Below are 25,979 nucleotides of genomic sequence, written 5' to 3'. Positions count from 1 at the left end.
GTGTGTGTGTGTGTGTGTGTGTGTGTGTGTGTGTGTGTGTGTGTGTGAGAGAGAGGGGGGGGGAGGAGACAGGGAGAGAATGTTTGAACAAGTGAGAGAGACAGAGAGAGAGGTAGAGAGAGATAGAGAGAGAGAGAGACGGACGGAGACAGAGAGAGAATTTTGAACAAGTGCAAGTGAACGGGATTGAACTCAGGGCCTTGTGACTGGCATCACATTGGTCAAACCTTTGTAACTAATTTTTTTTTAATTTGTCAAAATTGCAATATCTACAATATTGCCTGTTTAAATATGATGCTCACTCATGTTAGGGTAGAAGTAGTAGAAGTGTTGGGTGTATGTGAAGCAGCGATAGCGTTGAAGCATTACTTTATGGTGCATAGTGTCAAGCTGTTTAAAGGAAGGCCGCCTTTGTGCCTGGGAGGCATTGCTCTGAAGCAGTTCACATGAACTATAGCTCTGGGATTTTTTCAGGACTGTTGCAACCATGACGTCCGAAGAAAAGAAGGAGCGACCCATAAGTATGATAAATGAAGCTTCCAATTACAACATGGCTTCAGACTATACGGTGCATCCCATGAGCCCTGTGGGCAGGGTAAGTTATTCCGCTTATTCTTAATTGGTTATAAGTAGTAATTTATATCTATTGTTGATATTCATCATAGACTGAAAATTGGAATTAAAGAATAATGATTATATTTTTAATATTACATGGTACTCATTATATTGGCAGTAATTGACATAAATAATAGCTTCAAATATAAATTAATAAAAATTTAATGACCTACATTTCTTTTAGATTTTGAGGTGAGATATTCAGTAATTTTGTAAATATTATGGATGTTTGTATGGGGGATGGCTATACTGTTGAATCAACTAAACTTTTAGATGGAAAGTTAATGTAGCCTAGAAATCCTATTTCTTTGTGAAGAATTCTTATACTTGAAATAAGCCAGCAAAATTAGAATTGTAATTTTTCCTCCAATTAACTGAGAAATCAGGAAAAAGATGAAAATTGTAAAAATGGAGACATTGTTAAAGCTGCAGCCCTTAATAGTTCATGTCTGTCCTCCTTTTTCCTGTTTAGACATCACGGGCCTCCAAAAAGGTTCATAATTTTGGAAAAAGATCCAATTCAATTAAAAGGAACCCCAATGCCCCTGTGGTCAGGCGTGGCTGGCTGTACAAACAGGTAGGTCTCTCTGTTCTCAGATGCCCTAAGAAGCCAGGGTAGGTGATCCTGAGAAGCTCATGGCTGAGGATTTTTAGGAACTAGGGTTGTTTAGGAAGCTGTACCTGAGAGGACACCCAGCATCACTCTGTTGTCTGCCTTTTTCTCTCTTCTCCCAGGCAGTCACACCACTTACCCAGCCTGCTCATTGGTACCCCTCGTAGATTCTGATGTGTCTAAGTAGAGTCTGCAAAATCTGCTTATCCGTGTTCACTGAATTTAAGAGCACTTTAAACCAGATTCAGTAGCCCATGCCTGGAGGCAGGGGCAAAGGAACAACAAGTTCAAGGCCACCCTTGGGTTCAACTCCAAACATAAGAAAATACTATCTAATTATTACATCAGTGGCTTAGTGACCTTTCAGATTCACTACTTTATAGTCAGTAATCTTTTTTTTTTTTAATGACATTCATTCATTAAAATATCTAGTTATTCAGGTGTGGTGGCACACAAGCCTTTAATCCCAGCACTCAGGAGGCAGAGGCAGGTGGATCTCTATGAGTTTGGAGCCAGCCTGGTCTACAGAGCAAGTTCTAGGACAGCCAGGGCTACACAGAGAGAAACCCTGTCTCAAAACAAAACAAACAAAACAACCCAACCAAACAACAACAAAGAAGTTCACAGTAAATTTGCTGTGACCTATTCCAGGAATGCTGTACCATCCTGAGAGCTGTGGACAGCTGAGACTGTGTGTCAGAGGGGAGCTGGCCTAAAGCGCCTGCTCTAGTTCTTCTGCACGTCTCCTCTGGAAGGAAGGAAGGAAGACTCCATGTGCTCTTACCTACTGTTAGAACCCAACGATGTCTGAGTAGTTTGATATCAGTGCACCCAGTTGAGGCCAGTGGGGCTCTGAGCAACAACTGAAGATGTTGTCTTTAGCTTTCACCTGCTGGACTTCATGACACTAGTGTTACCTGTGTGAGCATTTAGTGATGGATATGTGACCTTAAAAGTATTTGTAGCTTTCCTGTCTGTTCAAAAGAAAGAATGTAATTAAGACAGAAAATGTCATTTACCATTCACACACGCATCCCTTTGGTGTTTGTTTTCTCCCTTGGGGTAGCTATTCATTTTAAAGATAAACATTTTCTGTTCAGGACTTTTTTTCTACCCATATTTCATCTCTATCATTTTAAGATCACTGTTAGATTAACTAGAAAGATAGTAAGAAGTGTTAATGTAGACATCTAAACAAGCCTGGCATTTTGAGGGCATCCAGTTTTCTCTAGCATTCTTGCTTACTGAATGTGGGAAAGTAATTTTATTATGAGTGTGATCTTGCCTGAAGCTGGTAGTTTCATGAAGTTGATCACTTAGCGTTAGCCTTAAGGAGACAGTCTTCTGCAGGCTGAGTGCACCCTCACTGCAGATGGAAGGAGTATGTGGTTCACTATTTGTGTGTGAGGGTTTCTCACTCACCGGCATTGTATGGCCTTACGTTTCAAATCCTGTCAGTGTACACATTGTGCTTCTTGTTGCAGTTAACGGAATGAGTCTGGTGAGCAGAGTGAGTGCACCATTGTATGCTTCTACTGCCCTCTTCCTCCAGCTCACCTGCATGGAGGACAGAATATGAAGCTGCCTCATCCTGTCCCTTTTTCATGTGACTCTTCATGGAACAGTCTACTTGGGCCACCTTAATTAACATGAGTCCCTAGAATTTTTATTTTAAACTTTATTAGTCAGCATATAATAATTTATTTATGAAGAACCATGTGACATTTTCATAGATATAAGCATTCTAATCGAGTCAGGAACTGCATGCCTCCATCTTCAGAAGGCCATCATCTCTGTGGTAGGAACAGTCTGCCTTTCTGGCCTTGTGAAACGATGCTGTAGTCTCCCAGCTGTACAAGTTGAACAGAGCATGGATAAGTCTTTGGTTAGGCTGTGGTACATGCATATCATAAGTGCAAATTAAATATGTCTTCTGTGTTACATGCATATCATACGTGCATATCAAATGTCTTCAATCTGTTACTTAAACAGGACAGTACCGGCATGAAGCTGTGGAAGAAACGCTGGTTTGTGCTTTCTGACCTTTGCCTTTTTTATTACAGAGGTGAGTCCATCCACTGCCTGAGTGCCATACTTCATAACTGCTAAGTACTGGATATGTCCTAAGAGAAAAGACGTTATTAGTGCTTTTACTGTTCACAATGAACAGATAATATCAGGAAAACCTCTCTTTGCTGATCAAGGCTCAGAGTTCCTAGAGTATGGCAGAAGACAAGAGAGGGCTCCAGGCAGACTGGAGACAGTGTGGTCCTGGCCTGGAACTCACCATGTAGATCAGGCTGCTCTGGATTCACAGAGATCTGCCTGTTTTTACCTTTCAAGTACTAGTATTAAAGGTGTGGACTAGCACACCTGCATGAAGACTAGTCTGATTCCAGTCTACTTCTGTATTATGATTTGTTTTCTGTGAAGAGCTTAGGAGTCATCACTCAGTTGCGCTGTCTTTGAATACAGTGCCTACCAGAGTCCTTGGCTGGCTACATCTTTTTAGAGATGGCATGTCACTGTGTACCTGAGCTCGCCTGCTCCTAGAGCACCTTCCTCAGTTCTGTAGTATCTAGGATCATGGACATGATCAGCACTGCCAGCTGTAGACATGAACAGCACTGCCAGCTGTAGACAGGATCAGCACTGCCAGCGGTAGACATGAACAGCACTGTCAGCTGTAGACAGGATCAGCACTGCCAGCTGTAGACATGAGCAGCACTGCCAGCTGTAGACAGGATCAGCACTGCCAGCTGTAGACATGAACAGCACTGCCAGCGGTAGACATGAACAGCACTGTCAGCTGTAGACAGGATCAGCACTGCCAGTTGTAGACAGGATCAGCACTGCCAGCTGTAGACAGGATCAGCACTGCCAGCTGTAGACAGGATCAGCACTGCCAGCTAAGGGTTTTATATGTAGTTTTGTCAGGTCTAGCTAAGTTTATAGATTGCCCATAAATGTGTCTTTTTTGGATTAAAATATTTTTTATTAATTTATTTATTCACTTTACATCCCGATTGCAGGCCCTCCTGTCTCTTCTCCTCCCAGTCCCACCTTACTAATCCCTTCCCCCAGACTCCCTTCCTTTCTCCTCAGAGAAGGGAAAGCCCTCCAACCCCCCTTGTTTGTTTGTTTGTTTTTTAATTTTTCATTAAGAATTGAAATCTTACTTCTCTTTTTTTCTTTTTTTTCTTTTTTTTTTTTTTACATTTCAGATATTATTCCATTCCCCCCACCTACCCAGGAACCCCCTATCCCATCCCACCTCCTCCTGCTTCTGTGAGGATGTGCCCACCCACTCCCACCTCCCCACCATCGAATCCCCCCACACTGGGCATCCAGCCTTCATGGGACCAAGGACCTCCTCTTCCACCTATGCCCAACAAGGCCATCCTCCCTTACATATACAGCTGGAGTCATGGGTCCCTCCCTATGTGCTCCCAGGCTGGTGGTTTAGACCCTGGGAACTCTGGTTGGTTGGTATTGTTGCTCTCCCCATGGGACCACAAACACTTTCAGCTCCTTCAGTCTTCTCTCTAAGTCTTCCGTTGGGAACCCCATGATCAGTTCAATGGTTAGCTGTGAGCATCTGCCTCTGTATATGTCAGACTCTGGCAGACCTCTAAGGAGACAGCTATATCAGGCTCCTGTCAGCATGCACTTTCTGGCATCCACATCAGCATCTACCTTTGGTGACTGTACATGGTATGGATACCCAGGTGGAACAGACGGCCCCTCCTTCAGTGAAGTTTCTGTCCCATACTTTGTCTCTATATTTGCTCCCATAAGTATTTTGTTACTCCTTCTAAGAAGGACCGAAGCACCCACACTTTGGTCTTCCTTCTTCATGAGATTCATGTGGTATGTGAATTGTATCGTGGGTATTGTGAGCTTTTGGGCTAATATCCAATTATCAGTGAGTACATACCATGTGTGTTCTTTTGTGATTGGGTTACCTTGGGATGATATTTTCTAGTTCCATCTATTTGCCTAAGAATTTCACTAATTCATTGTTTTTAATAGCTGAGTAAATACTCCACTGTCTAAAGTGTACCACATTTTCTGTATTCATTCCTCTGTTGAAGGACATCTGGGTTCTTTGCAGCTTTTGGCTATTATAATAAGGCTGCTATGAACATAGTGGAGCATATGTCCTTGTTATATGTTGGAGCATTTTCTAAGTATATGCCCAGGAGTAGTATAGCTGGGTCCTCAGGTAATGCTATGTCCAATTTCCTGAGGAACCACCAGACTGATTTCCAGAGTGGTTGTACCAGCTTGCAATCCTACCAACAATGGAGGAGTGTTCCTCTTTCTCCACATCCTTGCCAGCATCTGTTATCACCTGAGTTTTTGATCTTAGCCATTCTAACTGGTGTGAAGTTCAATCTCAGGATTGTTTTGATTTGCATTTCCCTGATGACTAAGGATATTGAACATTTCTTTAGGTGCTTCTCAGCCATTTGAATTTCCTCAGTTGAGAATTCTTTGTTTAGCTCTGTAACCATTTTTAATAGGGTTATTTGGTTGTCTGGAGTATATATTGGATATTAGCCCTCTATCGGATGTAGGGTTGGTAAAGATCTTTTTCCAGTCTGTTGGTTGCCGTTGTGTCCTGTTGACGGTGTCCTTTGCCTTACAGAAGCTTTGAAATTTTATGCGGTCCCATTTGTCAATTCTTGATCTTAGAGCATAATCCATTGGTGTTCTGTTCAGGAACTTTTCCCCTGTGCCTAGGTATTCGAGGGTCTTCCCCACCTTCTCTTCTATTAGTTCCCGTGTATCTGGTTTTATGTGAAGGTCCTTGATTCACTTGAACTTGAGCTTTGTACAAGGAGATAAGAATGATTTCATTCTTCTACATGCTGACCTCCAGTAGAACCAGCACCATTTGTTGAAAATGCTGTCCTTTTTCCATTGGACGATTTTAGCTCCTTTGTCAAAGATCAAGTGACCATAGGTGTATGAGTTCATTTCTGGGTCTTCAATTCTATTCCATTGATCTTCCTGCCTGTCTCTGTACCAATACCATGCAGTTTTTAATCACTATTGCTCTGTAGTACATTTTGAGGTCAGGGATGGTAATTGCTCCAGAAGTTCTTTGACTCAGAAGTTAAGAACACTGACTGCTCTCCCAGAGGTCCTGAGTTCAATTTCCAGTAACCATGTGTTAATTCACAACCATCTGTAATGGGATCTAGTGCCCTCCTCTGGTATGTCTGAAGACAGTGACAGAGTACTCACACACATAGATGTGACTTTATACAAGTGAGGGTGATGTCCGGAGCTGTTTTGGTGGATTGCAAAATGAAAGACAAAATACAAATATAAATTGTGTGTGTGTGATATACAGTCTCTCATTCATTCATATATATATATATATAGTCTGGCTTAGTCCAGGCTAGTCTTGAATTTGTACTTCCTTCCTTGTCTGAGTACTGAAAATCAATGATTATGTCCTAAAAACATGAAAAAGATTATGTGAAAACCAGGCGCTTACTGTCGACACTGAAGAAATGCAGGGATTAGTGGGTGAATAAGCCCCTTCGTTCTCCTAGATGGCCATGAAAGAGTCTTCCTTGTTTTTCTTATAATTAGTAAGTTATTAGGAGAAACTCTCATGGTGGTGCCTAGGCTAGCCTCTCCTGGTCTGTGGCAGGCTCACACTACCATGTTGAGCTAATTAATAAAAGCCTTAACATGAAAGTTCAGTAAATTCTCTATGTCACGCTTCAAATGTGGTACCTGTGGGACAAACGTGTGGAAGGTTGTACTGATACACTGTTCTCTAAAGGACAGTCTCTCCTTTAAAACCTGATTGGAAAGTATCGCTTAAGAATTAGAGTTGTTGGGGCTGGAGAGATGGCTCAGTGGTTAAGAGCACTAGAGGACCTGGGTTCAATTCCCAGCACCCACATGGTAGCTTAAACAACAGTGGAGGAGGGATTAGATTGCCAGCTCGTTACTAAGAATTTATGGCTTTTCTTTGCACATATGAATTGCACAATATGAGCTGGGTATATTGATTGGAGCATGACAGTAATCACCCAGTCACTGTTCGGACCTGGGACCTTTTATGATTCTCAGTATTTGCATCCGTGACATTTGATATGGTTTTATGTTTTTAAGATGCACATGCTTTTATGTATATGAAGTTTTACCTACATGTGTACCAGATGTGGGCCTGGTACCCAAGGGAGACAGAAGAGGGCATCAGATCCCCTGAAACTGAAGTTACAGACAGTTGTCAGCTGCCACGTCGGGGCTGGGAACCAAACCTGGCTCCTCTCCAAGCATAGCAAGTGCTCTTGACTATTGAGCCATCTCTCTCCAGCCCTGTTATCTCTTCTTGGTTCTATGGAATTGGCTTTCTTTTTCTCTTTTGATTTTTAATTGAACTCCTACTTTATCAAGTATCAGAAGAGCTATACTATCTTATTTTCAACTTGCATTGTCTTGATAGATTGATTTCAGTTCTTTGACTCTGTCTGCAGACAACAGAAAAAGGATCTCATTCAGTCCAGTTGTTTGTTCTTTTCTTTCTCCAATACTGTACTAGGAGATTGGTGGTTGACTGTTACATATTATGGATTCCTTCCTAGCTTTTATTTGTTCATTTATTTCTCTCAAGAAATGTATCCTATTGTTCTTGGGTTAAGACTTCCTTCTTCATCTATGTATAGTATTCCTTCTTCATCTGTCTATAGTATTCCTTCACATCTCTTTAGTCAGGCTTACTGGTCATAAATGACATATCTTAGCATATGCTTGTTTTGATATATCCTTCCTCCGTCAGTTTTAGTGTTGTTATTTTACGTGTAGTTATTTTATGGGTATGAATGTTTGCTTGCTCATGTGTGTATCATGTGTATGCCTGTGGACCACAGAGGTCACATGAGCTTGTCAGATCCTGATGGAGCCAAAGATGGTTCAGGCTGACTGAACCCATCATATTCTGCATCGTTTTGAAAGATACATTTGTACCACTCAATAGACTAGCTTTCACAACTTGAATATATGTTTTGTGCTTTCCTTGCATTTAGGACTACTGTTAGAAAGCTGGTGTTATTCTCATAAGCGTACATGTGTAGGAGAGCTGATAGAACTACTTCCCCTTTACTTTGTGTTTTTAGCATCTTATCCGTTAATAAGCCATAGTAAAGTTTTCCTCTAAATTCTGCTTTTGTGGGAAATCCCTTTCTTTCTCTAGATTTCAAGAGTTTTCTGCTATACTTAGTTTCTCTCTGGTTTTCTTTTTGTTTTGGCTTGGTTTGGTTTTTTGTTTGTTTGTTTGTTTTTGTTTTTTTGTTGCTGCTGTCTCTTTCTCAATTCCTACCTCATGGAATTTTTTTTTTTAGCAAAATCATTTTTTTATTTAAATTTACATCAGGAGGTTATAGTAATCAAAATAGCAGTATACTGGCATAAAAACAGAACATTGGAACAAAATTGATAGCCAAGAAATAAAACTGAACAAATAGAGTCAATTAAATTTTGGCAAGGATACTCAGGACACTGAAGAAATTGATCATCTCTCCTAGTACACGAAACTGAGGAAACTGGATACTCACATGCAAAGGAACGAACCTGGACTGTTAAGCCGCTTATGAAACAGACCATCTCTATATAAGGCCCAGGTCCTAAAGCCACAGTGCAGCACAAGACATCATAGGGGAAGCTCTTTTAACACTGGACTGCAAAGTAGGAGACAGTCATCCCAATAGTTTGAAGCCATGCATCTGATGAGCAGGCTTGGCCTCCTGACTGTGGCTGTGGAGCTTGGGCGTGTGCTCACAGGCATTTCTTCAGTTTTCAGTATTGATGATTGGCTGTAGAAGCTGACATCCTCTGTCCCTGATGACTCTCTCCTGCTTGACCAAGGCGGGTGGTGCTTCCCGCTTTCTTTTCCTTCTTAGTTTTTCTTGCAGGCCCCTCATTTTTCTCTCTGTATCACTGACTGTCCTCCCTGAGGCATCAAATGAGTTTACCCACTTCTTGTTTCATCTTTGAAATCATAGATGAATTTCACTAACTTTGAAATCATCCCATGTTTACCTGTGTCACTGTCTTGGTTTTGGCTGTGCCATTGTGATCTCTTGGAAGAGTCCTGCCTCTCTAACTTGCTTGTGTGTCTGAGTCATGATGTAGAGAACCTGGAGGTGGGTTATTTCTTTTGATTTTCCGTGGGAATCTGATATTCCACAGCCTCTTGAGACTTAAGCTGCCAGGACCACTCAGGAGCTGTCACTACTGTGTGAGGCTTCTACTTCATGCCCCAAGCTGGAGCTGGGGCGGTTTTCTTCTTTCCTGTGAACTGTCAAAGCTTTTTTTCTTCTTTGGTATCTATTCTGTCTTAGATGACTTTTCTTAATGGGATCAAATGCAGGCAGCTTCTAGTCCTGCATTCTACTCAAAGGTCTCCTCTCTGTTTGCAAATTTTAAATTTGTTTGGATTATACAAGATATGTGTGGCAAGGTTCTGTGGTCACCTACCAAAGTGATAACATGTGTGTATTAACCTTCTAAATACAGTTACTAGAATTGTTTTCATCAGTTCACTGCCCAGGAAACTGTGGTTAAGGATACTGCTAAATCAGAATTTACCAAACCTATAAAATTTCATTTTGTCTCTAGACATTGGCCAGCATCAGTGGTGGTGCTCTGTGTCTTAGTTGGTGCCAGGCTCACTGTGTAATGTTCCTCATTGAATTTCCCGCTCTGAGGGAATAGTTGTCTGTATTCCTCCTTTTCCAGTACATTTATTACATTTATTGACAGTTTGTGGAGTATAAAATAAAACAAGAAAATGTTTACTATTCCTAGTTTTTTTCTAAAATAAAAATTTTATAATAATTATAACAAAAGGAATACCAATTCTTTGTAATGGTTTTGCTTCTGAAAGGTGCATGTTTTTATTTATTAATGACCTATGTGTGTGGTGTGGGGATAGGCATGCCGATGTTACAGCAGATGTGCGAACCTTGATGAGATTCGCTTCTCGTCTTTCTCTTCCTGGGTCCTGGAGCTTGAACTCAGCTCATGCACCAAGTGCTTCCACCCACGGAAATGTTTAAAACATACCATAAAGCCAGACAGTAGTGGGTTCAATCCCAGTGCTCAAGAGACAGAGGCAGGCAGGACTCTTGAATTTGAGGCAGCCTGATCTACAGGGTGAGTTCCAGGACAGCCAAGGCTATAGAGAGATGACTGTTGGGTCATTGTCCTCAGTGTAGTTGATGTGCTTGCTTTGGAGGTCGTCACTGAAGCCCTTGGTTTCACTATGGATCTCAGCATCTAGTAAGGGCAAGCGCAAAGCTCTACAGCTCTGCGGCTGTCCACTTCTCATGGCATAGTTGGATACGTGTTCATGTGAGCATATCTACTTAGCACGTTCTTGGACACCTGCTCCCACCTCTCTAAATCTCCTCATGAAACTTGCCAGTCCAGGAGGACAGGGAGCAGTGTGAACAACTAGAGCATGGAGTGTGTTGGAACATGGGGCAAGTGGCAAAACTGACCAAAGAACAGAGCCTGACCAACACTAACTTTTCTTTCAGATGAGAAGGAGGAGGGTATCTTGGGAAGCATCCTGCTGCCTAGTTTTCAGATAGCCATGCTTACTGCTGAGGACCACATCAATCGCAAATATGCTTTTAAGGTAAGGAAATGCACATGCAGTGCTTGAAGCTTTAAAAAGCAGATACTGACCCACAGACTATTGTAAAAAAGAACTTCTAGTCGCGATGTGTACATTTCAAGTGTATTGGTGGCCCTGGAGAGATGGTTCAATGATTAAGAACACTTAGTGCTCTTCTAGAGAACCTGGGTTTAATTTCCAGTGCCACATGGCACTCACAACTGTCTGTAACTGGTGTTCCAAAGAATCCAGTGCCCTCTTCTGCCAAAGGCATACATGTAGGCAAAACACTCATACACATAAAATTTAAACATAAAGCATATGGGTTAGTGACATTACTGCCTTGCCAGAGAATGCTGTCCGTTTAGGAAGCACGTGCTAACATGTTCTCTGTGAAGCCTGGCACAGTGAGCTTCATGGATGGCTATGGCTAGATGTCTTGGTGATCTCTGTTCTCAGTTATTATTTGAATTTTGTCAGATGAAATATCTGGGAAGAGTGTTGGAAGAGACAGCTCTTCAGTGTGACATTCACAGACTTTTTAGGATAGCCTCAAAGAGATTCTCAAGTACATAATGCTCAGATCCCATCTAGTGTGTAACTTTTTCTAAGACGTATGTTGCATTATTATTAACCTTGAAGCTAAAAGAGAAGTCAGTTAAAGAAAATTTTTTAAAAATCTGCAGTGTTAAAATAGCAATAAAAGTGGACATTGCACTTGATATAGTTTTTCTGGGATATTAGTTTGATTTGTCGTGTCTTTTGTCTGTAACAATAGTAATCACTGTTTCAACTTTTCTTTTGTGGTATTTCCCCTAAATTCTGAGCTACTGTATGACTGCATTTCTCGATGTTGAGTCTACTCTTATCAGCATGGTAAGTAGGAACTTCACGCTTTCTGAACTCACGAGTGGGGGTGGCTTTGTTGAGTTGTATCAGGGCAGGCGCAGGATCTTCTCGCCATCAGCCCAGTTCCTTCCACTGAGGACAGATATGGGCGGTGTTCTTCATCCATTTGTCCAAAATTCCAGGGATTGCTAATCATCATAACAGTAGAGGACTTGAACTTTGTCTCGGCTGTTTCCATAGTGATCTCTGACATCACTGTGGAGATTTGTTATCTGTGATGGTACAGAGATGGGTGAGATGCCTAAGAACTGTGTGTGTATTCTAAGGATGCGAAGCTAATCTGACTTGGGGATGAAGCAGACAGCAGGATATTGGCGTGCAGGGTGCGGTGCCAGATGGGGAGCTCTAGCTCAGAGCTTGGCCGGGCCTGCTTCACCCTCTCTCACCAATCTGAGGCCAAGTCTGAACGTCTAATGGGAAAGCACCAGAGGACTTTTAAATGGAGTGGAGACTGCTCATTCCTGCCGTCAGCCCTCTCCCTCCACAGCCTGTTTTCATTATCTGCCATGGGCTTGCCGTGCTTCCCCACAGTAGCAGGCTTGCCAGTGCCTTTACTTGTTCTCCTTCTGTTTTTCTGATAAAAAGAAGACCATACTGGTCCTTTCCATCCTTGCAAACTGCAGGCGTTTGCATGTTAACTTGGAAACCTAAAAAGAAAAGCTCAAAGGAAATGCTGTTGGACTCATTTACTCCTAAGTGTCCATAAAGCATCTATGAAAAGCAAGGATAGTGTCTGCTTTTAAAACTAAAGACATTGCCACCACGGGGGGAGGGGGGATGCTTGCTGTGGTTTTTCAGTTTTGTCGTTGTATTGCTCTAAAGCATACCCTACTTTTGTATTGTGTTGTGTTGTTTTGCTTTACGAGACTGGGTCTCCACTCTGGATCACGTTGAACTAGAATTCACCAAGTAGTCCAAGCTGGCCTCAGACTAATGCCTCAGGCTCCCAAGTACCATGCCTGGCTAGAAACACTGGCCTTGAGTGAGTAGTGTTGGTCTCACCAAATCAGAGTGGTGAGAGCCCAGTGAGCGGGCGGGCCCGCAGAGGTGCTCTGAGCGTAAGGTCTGTACCCACAGAGGTACACACCATTGAAGGACCATTAAGAGGATAATACTGTGTTGTACTGAGGTCAGTGTGGATCCTCTTTGTAAGTCATGCCTCTGTACAGGACAAATGTGCTGCCTGTGGACGTTCACAGTACAGTAATGATGACACGAGGATGGACTTTTCCCCTTTCTCTTTCAGAAACCCAGACCGTGGAAAGTGACACTGTTGTTTTCACTCAGGCAGCCCACCCAAACATGCGGACCTATTATTTCTGCACCGATACAGGAAAAGAGATGGAGCTGTGGATGAAGGCCATGCTAGATGCTGCTCTGGTGCAGACAGAACCTGTGAAAAGGTACAGTCCTGTGGGGAGCAGCAGTGCCCCCCACAGCGGTTTCACTCCTGCCTTCAGTGCCTTTCATCTTGCATGTTCTCTCAGCTGCCCAGGGCCAGCCTGGGGTGCTGTGTCAGCTGAGGACCCCGCCTGCACTTCTGTCCCCTCCTCCTTGCCTCATTCTCACCTGTCACTGCTCTAAGGTGACTGTAGAATCCTCACATTCAAACCGAGTGTTCTTTCTTCTTACAGAATCACCTTTAATTTCCGGTGAGTACGTGTTTCTATTACCTTAAAGAAACATGCTTCGTACAAGAGCCTGATTTTTTTGTTTTGTGTTATTTTTTTAAAGATCCCAAGTTATAGAATTTAATTTCATGCAGTTAATTTCACTGTGTTTGTATATTGTATTGGTATTTGGGAAGTAAATAAATAAACAAATTCTGAGTTTTCTTTTTGTTAATATTTCCTTGTTAATTCCAATTATTTTATTAATAACTCCAGAAAATTTAAATAATTTCTAAATGTAGATACTTCTTGATGACTTGTACCTTTCCTTTAATACTGTGGTACTGACCAAAACTAATCCTAGAGTTGTTTATTTTCTTCCCTGCTTGAAGATAACAGGTCATGTGAATATTCCTCATTATAATGAGAATCAGTCTACTAGACCTGCTGGCACACCATTTTGCGTGCATGCATCTGTCTGTGTGTGTGTGTGTGTGTGTGTGTGTGTGTGTGTGTGTGTGCACGCGTGCGTGCACACACACATACACATATGCTACAGTGTCTATGTGGAGGCAAGAGGGCAGCTTTCAGGAGTCAGTTCTTTTCCTTTCTCTCCATGGGTGCCAGTGATTGTACTCAGCATCTTTATCCACTGAGCTATCTCTGGCCCAAGGTACACACTTACAGCCTAAGCATTTCTGCACAGAAGAGTCTCAAGCTCAAAGCCAGCCTGTGCTACGTCACAAAGCCTGTCTCAAAGGCAACAGACTTAATCAGAGAAAGTACATTCACAAACTGCAACAAGAGGTTGAGTGAATACGCTTTTGAGTCAGGGCAGAGGGTTCCCTATGTAGTCCTTGCTGTCCTAGAACTCAGTATGTACACGAGATTGGCCTTGAACATACAGATACACCTGCCTATGCCTTCCAAGTGCTGGGGAATACACTTCTTAAAAATTCCTATAATTTGAAGGTTTATAATGTAATTGAAATTCTATTTCCAGTCAGTGATAAAGTTCACATTTTATATAACTGCTAACTTGCACATCTAAAGGTTTTCTCCATCTTTTGTGTGTGTGTGTGTGTATGTGTGTGTGTGCCCCACTTAGAGATCAAGCCCCATGGCATTGAGCATACTACTTCAGTGCATATTTTAAGTCTTTTGACATTTTGTCTGAAGGACTGAATTGAGCCTTTAGAAGACACTTGTACCCCACACACACCTCCAACCCTCCCCCAAGACAGAGTTTCTCTGTACATCCCTGGCTGTCTTAGAACTCACTCTGTAGACCAGGCTGGCCTTGAAACAGAGATCCACCTGCCTCTGTCTCCTGAGTACTAGAATTAAAGGTGTGTGTCATCAATGTTAGTTCTATTTATACTATTGCTTTTAAACCCCAGATTCTTGTCCAGGTCCCCAAGCATGGAAATAAAACAGGTTCTATGTTTTTTTGTTGGTGGTGGCTGTGCTGGAGATCATGTTCAGGACCTTATGTACGCTAGGCAAGTGCCAAGCCACCAAGCCATAGCCCTAGTCCTTGAGTATCTGATCCCAGCACTTGGATGGTGGAGGTGAGATAGTTGAGTGTTCAAAGCCAGGATGAGTGAATGTTCAAAGTGGGTAAAAGTATTTGTCTCAGAAAACTGATGGCCTGAATTGAATCTAAAGAACCACTGGGAAAAGAAATGACTACAGCATTGTCCTCTGACTTCTACATGCACAGAGTGACATGTATGTTCCCACACGTGACACATATCATGCAAATACTCCCACTGATAATAAGTAACAGAGTCCCATGTGGTGGCACACATTTTTAATCCCAGCACTTGGGAGACAAGAAAGGCAGATCTCCAAGTTTCAGGATAGCCTGATCTACAGAGTGAGCTTCAGGACAGTCAGGGCTAGGCAGAGAAACCCTGTCTCAAAAAAAAAAAAACAATAATAGGTAGTAATTAGGATGAGAGAGTCATTTGGGCTCACATGGATCATACACACCCACATACAGTACTAAGTTGAGAGGAAAACAATGGATTATAATCTGGTTTCTCTTTCATCTGTACTTAAAATAATTGATATCTAAGTAAATTTATCTTTAAAGCTTCTAGGAATTTTCTTTTTAATAGAGTATTTTATTTTCAAGTAGTTTCTATAGTATGTTATATTTTTCTTATTTTTAACTTATTTCCATTTTCTTTTGTTGAATTTACAATTCTAAAAACTGGAGCCAGGTGTGGTAGTGCGCCCCTGAAATTTTAGCTCCAGAGGCATGGAACCAAGGAAATCATGAGTTCAGGCCAGTCCTAGGCTGTTCAATGAAATCTGTGACCAAAAAGTAATATAAATTAATTAAAACTACACATAAAAATGTAGGGTTAGAGATGGCTCCATGATTAAGAGCACTGTCTGCTTTCTAGCACCCACTGGGCTGCTCATGGCCATCTGGGACTCCAGTTTCAGGGGATCTGACGCCCTCTTCTGGCCTCCAAAAGGCACTATATACATGCAGGCTAAAATGGCCATATACATTAAAAAAAAGATACATCTATCAACTCATAATATGAGATGATAAGAATGAGCTACTAGTTTCTATCCTATAACAATGTAGAGCTAGTTGTGTTGCCATTTTCTGCTGTTAGCCAGTAGTACTGAATAGTGCCACCAAGCTCAACCTGGAGTTAGCAGTCGCTCGCTGTTAGAGGATGAGTTGGCCTACTTTCTTCTACTCTTAGCTGTTGGAATTGATATCCTACCCCATTTTGTTGACGCATTCAATATTGAAAGTATCTTATTCTTATATTTCATTTCATAAATGCAGTGAGATGTTTTGTTTGTTCTATATAAGTAGTGGGACTCCTTTGCTTTGTGGACCAAATACTTAAGACAGTTACCAGGGCATATCACCTCGAAGATAAAATAACCATGTTTGGGGAAAGCAGATTTTTTTTGGTGCTGGATACCAAACCTAAGCCCTTCTATGTTACATAAGTATTCAGCCACTAAGCTACGTCCTTGGCCTAACACATCCATGACTGAGTCCTGCAAGGCTTGGATCTAGAAAGCCCACCAGGGTAGCTAGGAAATGAAGAAAATACACATACAGAAATGCTGATATCCAGTGTGTCCACTCATGAAGTGGCACCAACTTCTGAATCAATCTAGAACCTTGGCATGTTTATTATGTGCAGGACAGAAGGGAAGAGTAACTCTCAGGAAGAGGTCTCAGTCCATAAACATCTGCAAGGAAGGAGTTGCACTTGGTAGTTTTTGCACATACTGCTCAGTCATTCATAAAGACTCCTACTTGCACCCACTATCAAGAGTCTTGCTTAACCAGAGGAAGGCCTTTGTCAGTGACATACATGGCCAGCTCATGTCAGATAGTCCACATTGACTCAAGCCTTCACCCACTCCCCATAGCCCCGTGTTTAAAGCTCAGCTTTCTAAATTCATAAAGGGTTTCACCCAGAAACTGCAGTGTTTTAGTGCCCTGGTACATAGATAGTTGCTAACATTCTTAAAATCTGGTTCTAATATACTTTCTCTTAATAATTTCCATCTCTGTGCACATAGTTTCATCTTGTATGGCCTCGCTGTGTTTTCTGACCTTTAAAGAGACTATGGGTGTTTACCTACATGTGTGTCTGTGTGGTGTGTATGTCCCTGGTGCTCGTGGATGCCAGAGGAGGCATCAGATCCTCCTGGAACTAGAATTACAGAGTTAAAAGCTTCCATGTGGGTGCTGGGTATTGAACCTGGGTCCTCTGCGAGATCCACAAGTCCTCTGAACCACTGAACTTTCTCCCTAGCTGCCCCCTCAGTCCCTCCCTTTCTCTCCCCCTCTTTCCCTCCCTCCCTCCCTCCCTCCCTCCCTCCCTCCCTCCCTCCCTCCCGTCCTTTCTCTCCCCCCCTCTCTCCCCCTCTCTCTCTCCCTCCCTCCCTTTCCCCCTCCCTCCCTCCCTCCCTCCCTCCCTCCCTCCCTCTCTCCCTCTCTCCCTCTCTCTGTCTCCCCCCCCAACCCCCCGGTATGTGCACTAGGCATCTAAACCATGATCTCTCATGCTAGGCATGTACCCATCTCTGTGACTAAACTAAACCTCCAAGCCAATGTTTCTGTTGTCACTTGACATACAGTAACTTCACATGTTCCTATACATAAAGTGGGACATTTCACATGCATACAGTGTGCGATGATACAATTGGAGTAAATAGCAGAGCTGGGGTTATTAAAAACCTATACTAGTTATTTGAAAAATCATTATCAACCATAGTTGCCTTACAGTGCTGTTACAATGAAGAAATGTCTTCTATTTAACTGTACTAATTATCTACTCTCTCTGCACGCTCCTCCCCTATCCCTCCTCTGCCTCTGGTAACTACCTCTCTGTTCTGTTTTTTGGCAGTCAGTATTCTAGATTCTACATGGAAATGAGAGGATGATATTTCTGGATTAGACTTATTTCACTCACATAATGACTTCTGAGATATTCATTTGACTGTTCTCTCCCTCTTTCTCTCTCTTTCCCTCTCCCCCCTCCCCCCATGTGTGTCTGTGTGTGTCTGTGTGCATGCATGCACGAACACACATGTGTTACAAATTCTTTATCCATCCATTGCTATATCTTGGCTTTTCTGAAGATTGTCTGTTGTGCTACAATAAGCTTATTGGTATAGGAATCTCCTCAACATACTAATTGGATGGACCCAGTGGTAGGATTGCTAGATCATAATTCCTTTTTTATTCTTTTTTGTTTTAGTATATGTTTTTGTCTGTTGGTTGGTTGTTTTGCTTTGGTTTGGTTTTTAGTCAGAATCTCATGTAGCCCATGCTGGCCTCAAACTCAGTGTAGACTGAAGGATGGCCTTGAACTCTTGGCCCTACTTACTGCACTGGGGTTACAGGTATGTGTGTGTCCATACCTGTCTTCAGGTAGCAGTTCTGTTTCTTGATTTTGAAGAACCTACCATTTTTCTTATCAGTCATGCTAATTTCCAGTGTCTTTGCTGTTACTTTCTTAAATCAGACGCATGTCTTGTGGTTTATGTTCTTGTGGTTTTCTGAGTCAGTTTTGTTCTATTTAAAAAAGAGTCATTACATGCTGATGTTTCTTCAGTGATAAATATTTGGACAAAACATTACAATTCTAGTTTAAAACAGTAGCTGTAGTTTATTGGACTTTAAAGATACTCAGCATTCAGTGTTAACCCCTTCCTGCAGACTTCATTGAACTTTTGGTGTCAGTTTCCTAGCGATTTCCTCTTTGAAGGGAAGAAGTCCCACAGACTGTCATTATGAACCACCCCACCCTACCCCCGCAGCCCGCCACTTTGTGTCTGCTGTTGTATCTGATCTAGGAGTGTGACTTATGTCTCTGCATTGTGTGATTTCACTCTGAGAGAAGGCACTTATCTTTGACTCTTGCTAGAGCCCCATTCCAGAGCATCTATAGAATCTACATTTCTTCACGTAGCTTTGAGTGTGGCTACATGCATGTGATATGTATGTTCTCCATGTCACAGAACTTAACAGTGCCGCCCTTGGGATCTCAGTAGTACCACGGTGTGCTGAAATACAGGAGGCAGGCCACATCTGTGAGTTCATGATGAATGGAGTGATCTTGACAAGTTCATGTGGGCTCAGACACTCAGCTGGATTTTATAAAAGCCTAGATATGATTGGCTCAGAAATACAGCATATCATCAGAAACTGTATAGTGAACTCAAGCAGCCCAGAAACACAGTTAACCAACAGTAAAGGCAGTATAGGCCATGCAATTATCATTTGGTTCTCATGACAGTCTTCTGACATTGCTGAAGGTGGTACTCTATTTACCAAAAAGCTCACACTGTAAGCTTCTAAACCTTGCCTAAACATGCCCATTGGAACTGGGCTTGGTGGTCCGTGCCTTTAATCCTAGGCAGAAGCAGACAGATGTCTCTGAGTTCCAGCCTAGCCAGGCCTACATAGTGAGACCATTTTTTTTATTTAAAAAGGAAAGAAAAATAGCTACCCACTGAGCATGAGCAGCTTGGCCCTGGAACTCCTAAACTGTGCTCTCTGGGTCTGATATCTCCTACCTATAATGTCAGCAACTGTAGCTCCTGAGAAGCTGAGGCTGAGGCCAACCTGGGCTGCATGGTGACATTACTCTATACACAGGTCCTCTTGCATGCAAGCAAGAGTTAGTCATTCAGGTCAGCTCTTTGGTGGCATCAGACTGTAATTTCCTGTTGCAGCAGCTTCCTCAGCCAGACCCATGATTGTCTCATGATGAGCTGACCTTCATGACTGAGAGCCACATTGTTATTTCAATTGCTGGCTGCTTTAAGTGGGCTGTGGCTTAACCATTAATGGTAAGAAACAGCATTTACTGTGTTTGGAGATTTCAACAGACAGAGGCACATTGCATTTGTCTCAGTGGCTTTTGCCTAGCAGTATTATCCTGTATTCTAGTACCAGCCTGCATGATAATGCCACAACCCTGAGGCTCTGCCACAGCTTGTGCTCTGACTGTTACTTTGTTGCTTGTTCTCATGAAAGTTAGTGTCCTAGGTTGAGCTTAAGGTATGATAGACACCTGTTCCATCTACCTACTATGTTTTTCTCCTCTGCTTTCAGAGTGGACAAGATTACAACTGAAAGTACATCAACTAAAGAAACCAATAACATTCCCAACCACAGAGTTCTCATTAGACCTGAGGTCCAAAACAATCAGAAGAATAAGGAAATAAGCAAAATTGAAGAAAAAAGGGCCTTAGAAGCTGAAAGATACGGATTTCAGAAGGATGGGCAAGATAGACCATTAACAAAAATTAACAGTGTAAAGTTGAACTCCCTGCCATCAGAATATGAAAGTGGGCCTGCCTGCCCACCTCAAAATGTGCACTACAGACCCATCAATGTGAATAGTTCTGACGGCAAAGCAGTGAATGTCAGCTTGGCAGATGTCCGGGGCGGGAGTCACCCAAATGCAGGGCCCCTAGCCACAGAGGCTGATCGAGTCATTCAGAGAACGAATTCAATGCAACAGCTGGAACAGTGGATTAAAGTCCAGAAAGGACGGGGTCTTGAAGAAGAGCCCAGAGGGTAAGTTCCTGGCATCACCAGCCTGCTTTCTCTGATACGTGGTGGGGCAGGTTGGCTTCAGTTGCAGTACTGGTTTGAAGTATGTTTAGATTTCACACTTACCTTGTTCATGGTAATCAGATGTAAGTGTTTTCTGTTTCTCGTTTCTATGGATAGCCTAGCTTTGGTAAAGAGCCGTCCTTCCTGGCCCAGAATGATAGGCAGAAGCTGGAGGAGAGCTGAGCTTTAGGAAGAGAAGAGGCCTCCACCCTTCTGCCTTTACCCCTAATCTCTCTTCCAATGGCAGCTTCTGCATCCTCATAGACTGAAGAAATCTGGGAACCAGGTGTGGTAGCACACACCTGTAACTCCAGGATTTGGGAATAGAGGCAGGGGGATCAGGTCAGCCAGAGCTACACAGTGAAACCTTGTCTCAAAACAAGGCACCGCAAGGTGCCTTGAGTACCTCAGGTTTGATTCCTAGACCACAAAAAGGGAGAGGAAGAAAGACCTATAAATCTTAGATTGTAACCCAAAGCTTTAGAGAATGTTCATGTTTGAAGTCTGGAAAGGAGAGGGCCTGGCTCTGCCTGTGAGTCTCCATCTTCAGAGGGCAGTCTACCCTTGAGCACGGTGTGTCTGAAGTGGTTAAAATTGTGAAAGTGAATACATTCACCTCATGGGAGACTGGGACAAAAGGAGGGTTCTAAGGAAAACCTGCACGAGCCAGGTGTGATGGTCCATGCCTTTCTCTAGTCCTAACACTCCTGTGGTTGGAGGCCGGCCAGCCACACAGTGAGACCCTGTCTTCATTTTAATAAAAGGAGAGGGGAATCTCAGAGAACAAACATTTGAGAAACAAGAAATGGCAGAGTTTGCAGAGATTATCAGGAGTATATGCTGAGGAGTAGGCCCATTTCAATAAAAAGCTTGTTCTGTTTTGAGACAGTTTCAATGTCTCTGAGTTCACAGCCAGGCTGGGTTACTTCATAGTTAGGAGTGGGCCAGCCAGAGCTATACACCGAGACCCATTGGAAAACACTAAAACAGAAATACAAATTGTGAAGTAAATTTTACAGCTAGGGACACAGTGCAGTGGTAGAGCGCTTGCCTGGTATGCACAAAGCATGGATTTGATCCCAGCCCTCACAAGACAACAGACTTTACATTTCTACAAGTATTTTTTGTTCAGATTCATAAAAATCATTTTATTTTTTGGGGGGGAGTGGGGGTAGGGAAAGTGAGAATGGGGGGAGGGGTTGAGACAGGGTTTCTCTGTGTAGCCCTGGCTGTCTTGGAACTCTCTTTATAGAGGCTAGACTCAAACTCAGAGATCCATCTGCTTCTGCTTCCTGAGTCCTGGGATTAAAGGTATGCATCACCACTGTCTGACTGTAATTTTTCTTAAAACACAAATTCTTAGAGAAAGTTTGTTTTATTTTAAATGGACTTTCCAAGTTCCCTTACATGCTTTATATTGATGACATAGACCGTGGTACAAGTGTGTGATGATTTTCGTGCAGATCTCTATGTGACGTAACTGTCATTGGAACTTGTAAGGAACAGAGAACAGAGATCATGACTTGAATGATATTTTGGTTGACTCCTGAAACTTGTGAGGTGTGGGACTGTGTCCCAGCTCTGTTCAGGTACAATGGCTGACCTGCAGTACCAGAAGCTTATCTTCAGGAAGATGGCTCTAAAGCCTTGTTGGGCTGGGCTTGTTAGCTTGCCCAAGGCTGCAAGTGCACATCCCCTGTAAGGTGCTGCTCACCCATCTCCCGCATCCTGGGTGCTCACTTTTAGGGTTTGCACACGAGAGAGATGTGAGTAACACTGACTTTACTCAGTATGTTGTAGAGACTTTTGTACAACACAGTGGTTGAGCTGTAATGGGGAATTCATTGAAGTACTTGAAATTGCTCATTTTTGAAATGGCCTCACCATGTGCTTCTGACTGGCCTGGGCAGGAACGCCAAGATCCCCCCGCCTCTGTCTCAGTATTGCTGAGATTAAAGACTGTACGTCTGTACCTGGCCTCCAGGATGGTGTCACAATTGCAAGTTGCATGTCCATGGTGTGTGTGTGTTCTAGGGTGTGGCATACACTGTCTGATTGTTGCCAGTGTTTTTAGAGGGGGAAACGTATGACTAAATGCTCAGATACACAATTATCAGGGAATTACACATTAAAGAACAGTGGGATACTAGTGTCACTTTCATAGTGATCACAGTCATAGGTAAGCAAACGACTTAATGACTGGATGAGAAAATGGAATTTAACTATTGGACAATCAGCTGATATATTGTCAGTAGGAAAATAAATCAGTGCTTTTTGATGAGATAGAAAAACAGGAAACAGTTCTGAGGGCAAAAAGGTTTGGGGACTAAAGGTCAAATTCAGGACACAATTCAGACTGGAAGGCTGCCAAGTTGCTTCCTCTCAACTTAAATCTCACTTCAAAGAAAAATCAGTCCCTCAAATAAAACATTTCTTTCTTGAGTTTAAAAGTATGGAGAGGGTAGCAGGCGTCTGGAATGTATGTTTTCCCGTATGAAGTGTCAGTAAGTGTGAGCCCCTGGAAGGGCCTTCTATCCTTTCTTCTGCATGCAGCCTCCTGAAGGCTTGTCCGATTGCTTGGACAAGGGCTCTGTCTTCATTCTTCTCCTCAGGTTCACAGTGTTGTCAGTCCCCAGAGTACTTAAAGTGTCACATTCTTTGCAAATGCCTCAAGGCCACTTTGAATCTTTGAAATGTATCATGTACGGTTCTAAATAAACCTCCCCAAAAAACATTTGCAGACTTTTACTAGTGAAAAGAAGCATCGTAATTCATGAAATAACTGATTTTTTTTCCCTTTCTGAAAAGCTTTCTTTAATTACTGAGACCCTAGTAGGAAGCCGTGGTGCTTTAATGTCGGTCCCTGCACCTCTGAAGGAGCTGCAGTGTCTTTGTGAGTGAGGAGCCTTGATTGTCCCCGGGGCAGATCACAACCGCCACTGCTGAGTGGGCTCCCTAAGCTCACCCTTTGCTTCACAGTCATTCACACTTGGCTTCATGTAAATTTCTTTGGGACAGAAATCACTGGAGTAAATTGTACTTCTGAAAAGCAGGTCTTCTAAAGCTAGAATGTGTAGGAGACAAAAAAAAATGAATTTACTGGTTAATAACTTATTTTTCTATTAAAAGTCTCCCAAAGTTTCAAAGAGGACAGAAGAACCTTTCCAAGTTGTGTCCATTATCCACGTTGATGGGACACTGCTGTTAATAACACGAGAGGCCGGGCAGGCAGAGTAGATGCAGCAGCTCACGTGCTAGTGCAGCCTCAGAGACTGACAGCTCCGTCACTCCCGAGTTTCGGTTTGCTCTTAGTGTGTAGGTCGTCTGCCGTCTTCTAGTCTGGCAATACATGTCCCTTCTCATGCAGGTACATGTCCATGGTGGCACTCTGTACTTCTGTAGTGTTGGCTTCTTAAATTTATGACTTAACTTTCTTAATTTTCTAAAGCAAAGTATGGTGGTTAAGTTGCTTTAGAGTTAGTCTCTCAGGTGGAAACAACCTGAGGTAGAGTTCTCCAATGCCAGACTGGAGTCTTGGATAGAATCAGCTCCCCTGGCAGCCATGCCTCCTGAATACATGAGTGTGGGGCTGCCTGCTCTTCATCTTTGACCCTGATTTCTGTCTTTTATCTTATCAAAGAGAAGTTGGAGGGAAATCTATTGGGAGGTGAGGGTTGGGTGTGCAACAGGAGAGAAAACCACAGCTAATGGAACTCCCGCTCTAGTCACAGGAGACTGTTCCTCTCACTTGGGGAACTATCGCTGACAACATTGCACAAGCCTGAAAGAGGAACCAGAATGATGGAGATCTTTACTGTTCAGGAGAGATGACAGAAGGGATCAGACATTGTTTGAATGTAGTGAGTAATGTGACCTTAGACTCTAGACAGCTTCATGATCCGCTCTCGCTTAGTCAGGAACGCACAGTGGCTGAAGAACTCACGGGCACTACTAGACAGCAGGAACACACGAGGGTCCCAGCCTTCCGGGGTCACTGCTTCCTAGACTTTGTTAGTTCTTGTTTTAACTTGCATCTGTGGCTATGAGTATCATGGGTGTGGGGGTGCCCAGGAGGCCGGAGGTTGACGTCGGCGTGAGGCACCTGATGTGGATCCTGGAAGAGCAGCATGCACTCAACTGCTGAATCATCTCTCCAGCCCCTGATGGCTTTAGTTTCAGTTAATTCACTATGACAGATGAAGTTTCATGCACAACATATATGTCTTTAGCAGGTCTTTTGAAAAAGGGATAATTTTTTCATTTATATGTAAATGTCTGGAAATTGCTAGTAGACATTTTCATTCACAAACTCTTCCTATAATGCCAGACATTAACAGAATATGGATATGATAACCTGGGTGGCCTGGAACTTGCTATGCAGACCACACTGGCCTTGAACTCACAGAGATCCAACTGCCTGAATCCCCCAAGTGCTGGGATTGCAGGTATGCATGCCTTCCTTCCCAGTTGTTCCTAATCTGACTTTCCCTCTATGTTACAGTATTTTCCATAGTCACAAAGAGAAGGTATATTCCTCCTAAAGAGAGCTTCTCATTGAATAACAGTAATATCATTTTACATACCAGTAGGAACTGAGTTTGTAGTGTACCTCATAGCCAAACATGCACCCAGTCCTTACACTAGGTCACAGTAAGATCTGTTCAAGGACTTTGTGGGCTTTGTTGTTGTTGTTGGAAGGTCCTGTACAGCCCAGGCTTCCTTAGACCTGCTGCTTCTCCAGAGTGAACAGGTCAGCTGTCAGTCTGCTGGAGCGGCATTGATGCACTCCTGCAGTAACAAGACTGTGTCGGAGAGCTCTGGGAGAGCCAGAGACAGCTCGGCGGTTATAAGTACTTGCTGCTTTTCTGGAAGACCCAGGTTCAATTCCCAAAACCCGCATTGGGTGGCTCGCGACTGTGTGTAACTCCAAGTGCAGTGGATTTGACTCTTCTGGCCTCCTTGTATGTGCTCTGCACACACATGACATTCACTCACACAGACGGACACACACATATTTAAAAAAAAAATCTTTGGCTTCCAGTTTATCAGCCAAAGATTAAGATTATTAAGAGTAGTAAAGTAGGGGCTGGAGAGCCTGTCGGTGCCTCAGCAACTGAGAACACTGACTGCTCTTCCACAGGACCAACGTTCTGTTCCCAGTGCTCACTTGATGGCTCACAGCCCTCTGTAACTCTAGCTCCAGAGGGTCCGATGCCCTCTTTTCTCCTCTGCCTGCACTAGGCGTGAAAATGGTGCACAAGAAATACAGGCTAACTCCACATGCTTATTAACACATAAAGTCTCTTTAGGAGTTTAGAAAAGTAGCCTGCAGGTCAGGTTCCACCCACTTCTTGAAGTGACCGGCATCTGCAGACAGCTAACACAGGAGGCAGTGAAAGCAGGTGCAGTGTGCAGGAGAGGCCAGTCGTACCTGTGGTGAGAGGTTCAGCCGTTAGAGCCCTG

General features: G+C 43.0%; 1 protein-coding gene across 3 annotated transcripts in view; it reads left to right on the top strand.

Moving 5' to 3' along the window:
• The window catches only part of Plekha5 (pleckstrin homology domain containing A5), a 179,732-nt gene that overhangs the window by 106,941 nt on the left and 46,812 nt on the right, over positions 1-25,979 (top strand). For all 3 annotated transcript variants that reach the window (XM_028780967.1, XM_028780966.1, XM_028780965.1), the window contains exons 5-10: positions 475-595; positions 1,088-1,192; positions 3,221-3,293; positions 10,795-10,895; positions 13,071-13,186; positions 20,010-20,477. In XM_028780967.1, the coding sequence (XP_028636800.1) occupies positions 475-595; positions 1,088-1,192; positions 3,221-3,293; positions 10,795-10,895; positions 13,071-13,186; positions 20,010-20,477 (984 nt within the window). The remainder of the gene's footprint in view (positions 1-474; positions 596-1,087; positions 1,193-3,220; positions 3,294-10,794; positions 10,896-13,070; positions 13,187-20,009; positions 20,478-25,979) is intronic.

The sequence above is a fragment of the Grammomys surdaster genome, unplaced genomic scaffold, assembly GCF_004785775.1.
Source record: "Grammomys surdaster isolate TR1022 unplaced genomic scaffold, NIH_TR_1.0 373, whole genome shotgun sequence".
NCBI classification, from domain to species: domain Eukaryota; kingdom Metazoa; phylum Chordata; class Mammalia; order Rodentia; family Muridae; genus Grammomys; species Grammomys surdaster.
Note: the sequence above shows the minus strand (reverse complement) of the source record. Positions and strands in the feature narration are given on the sequence as shown.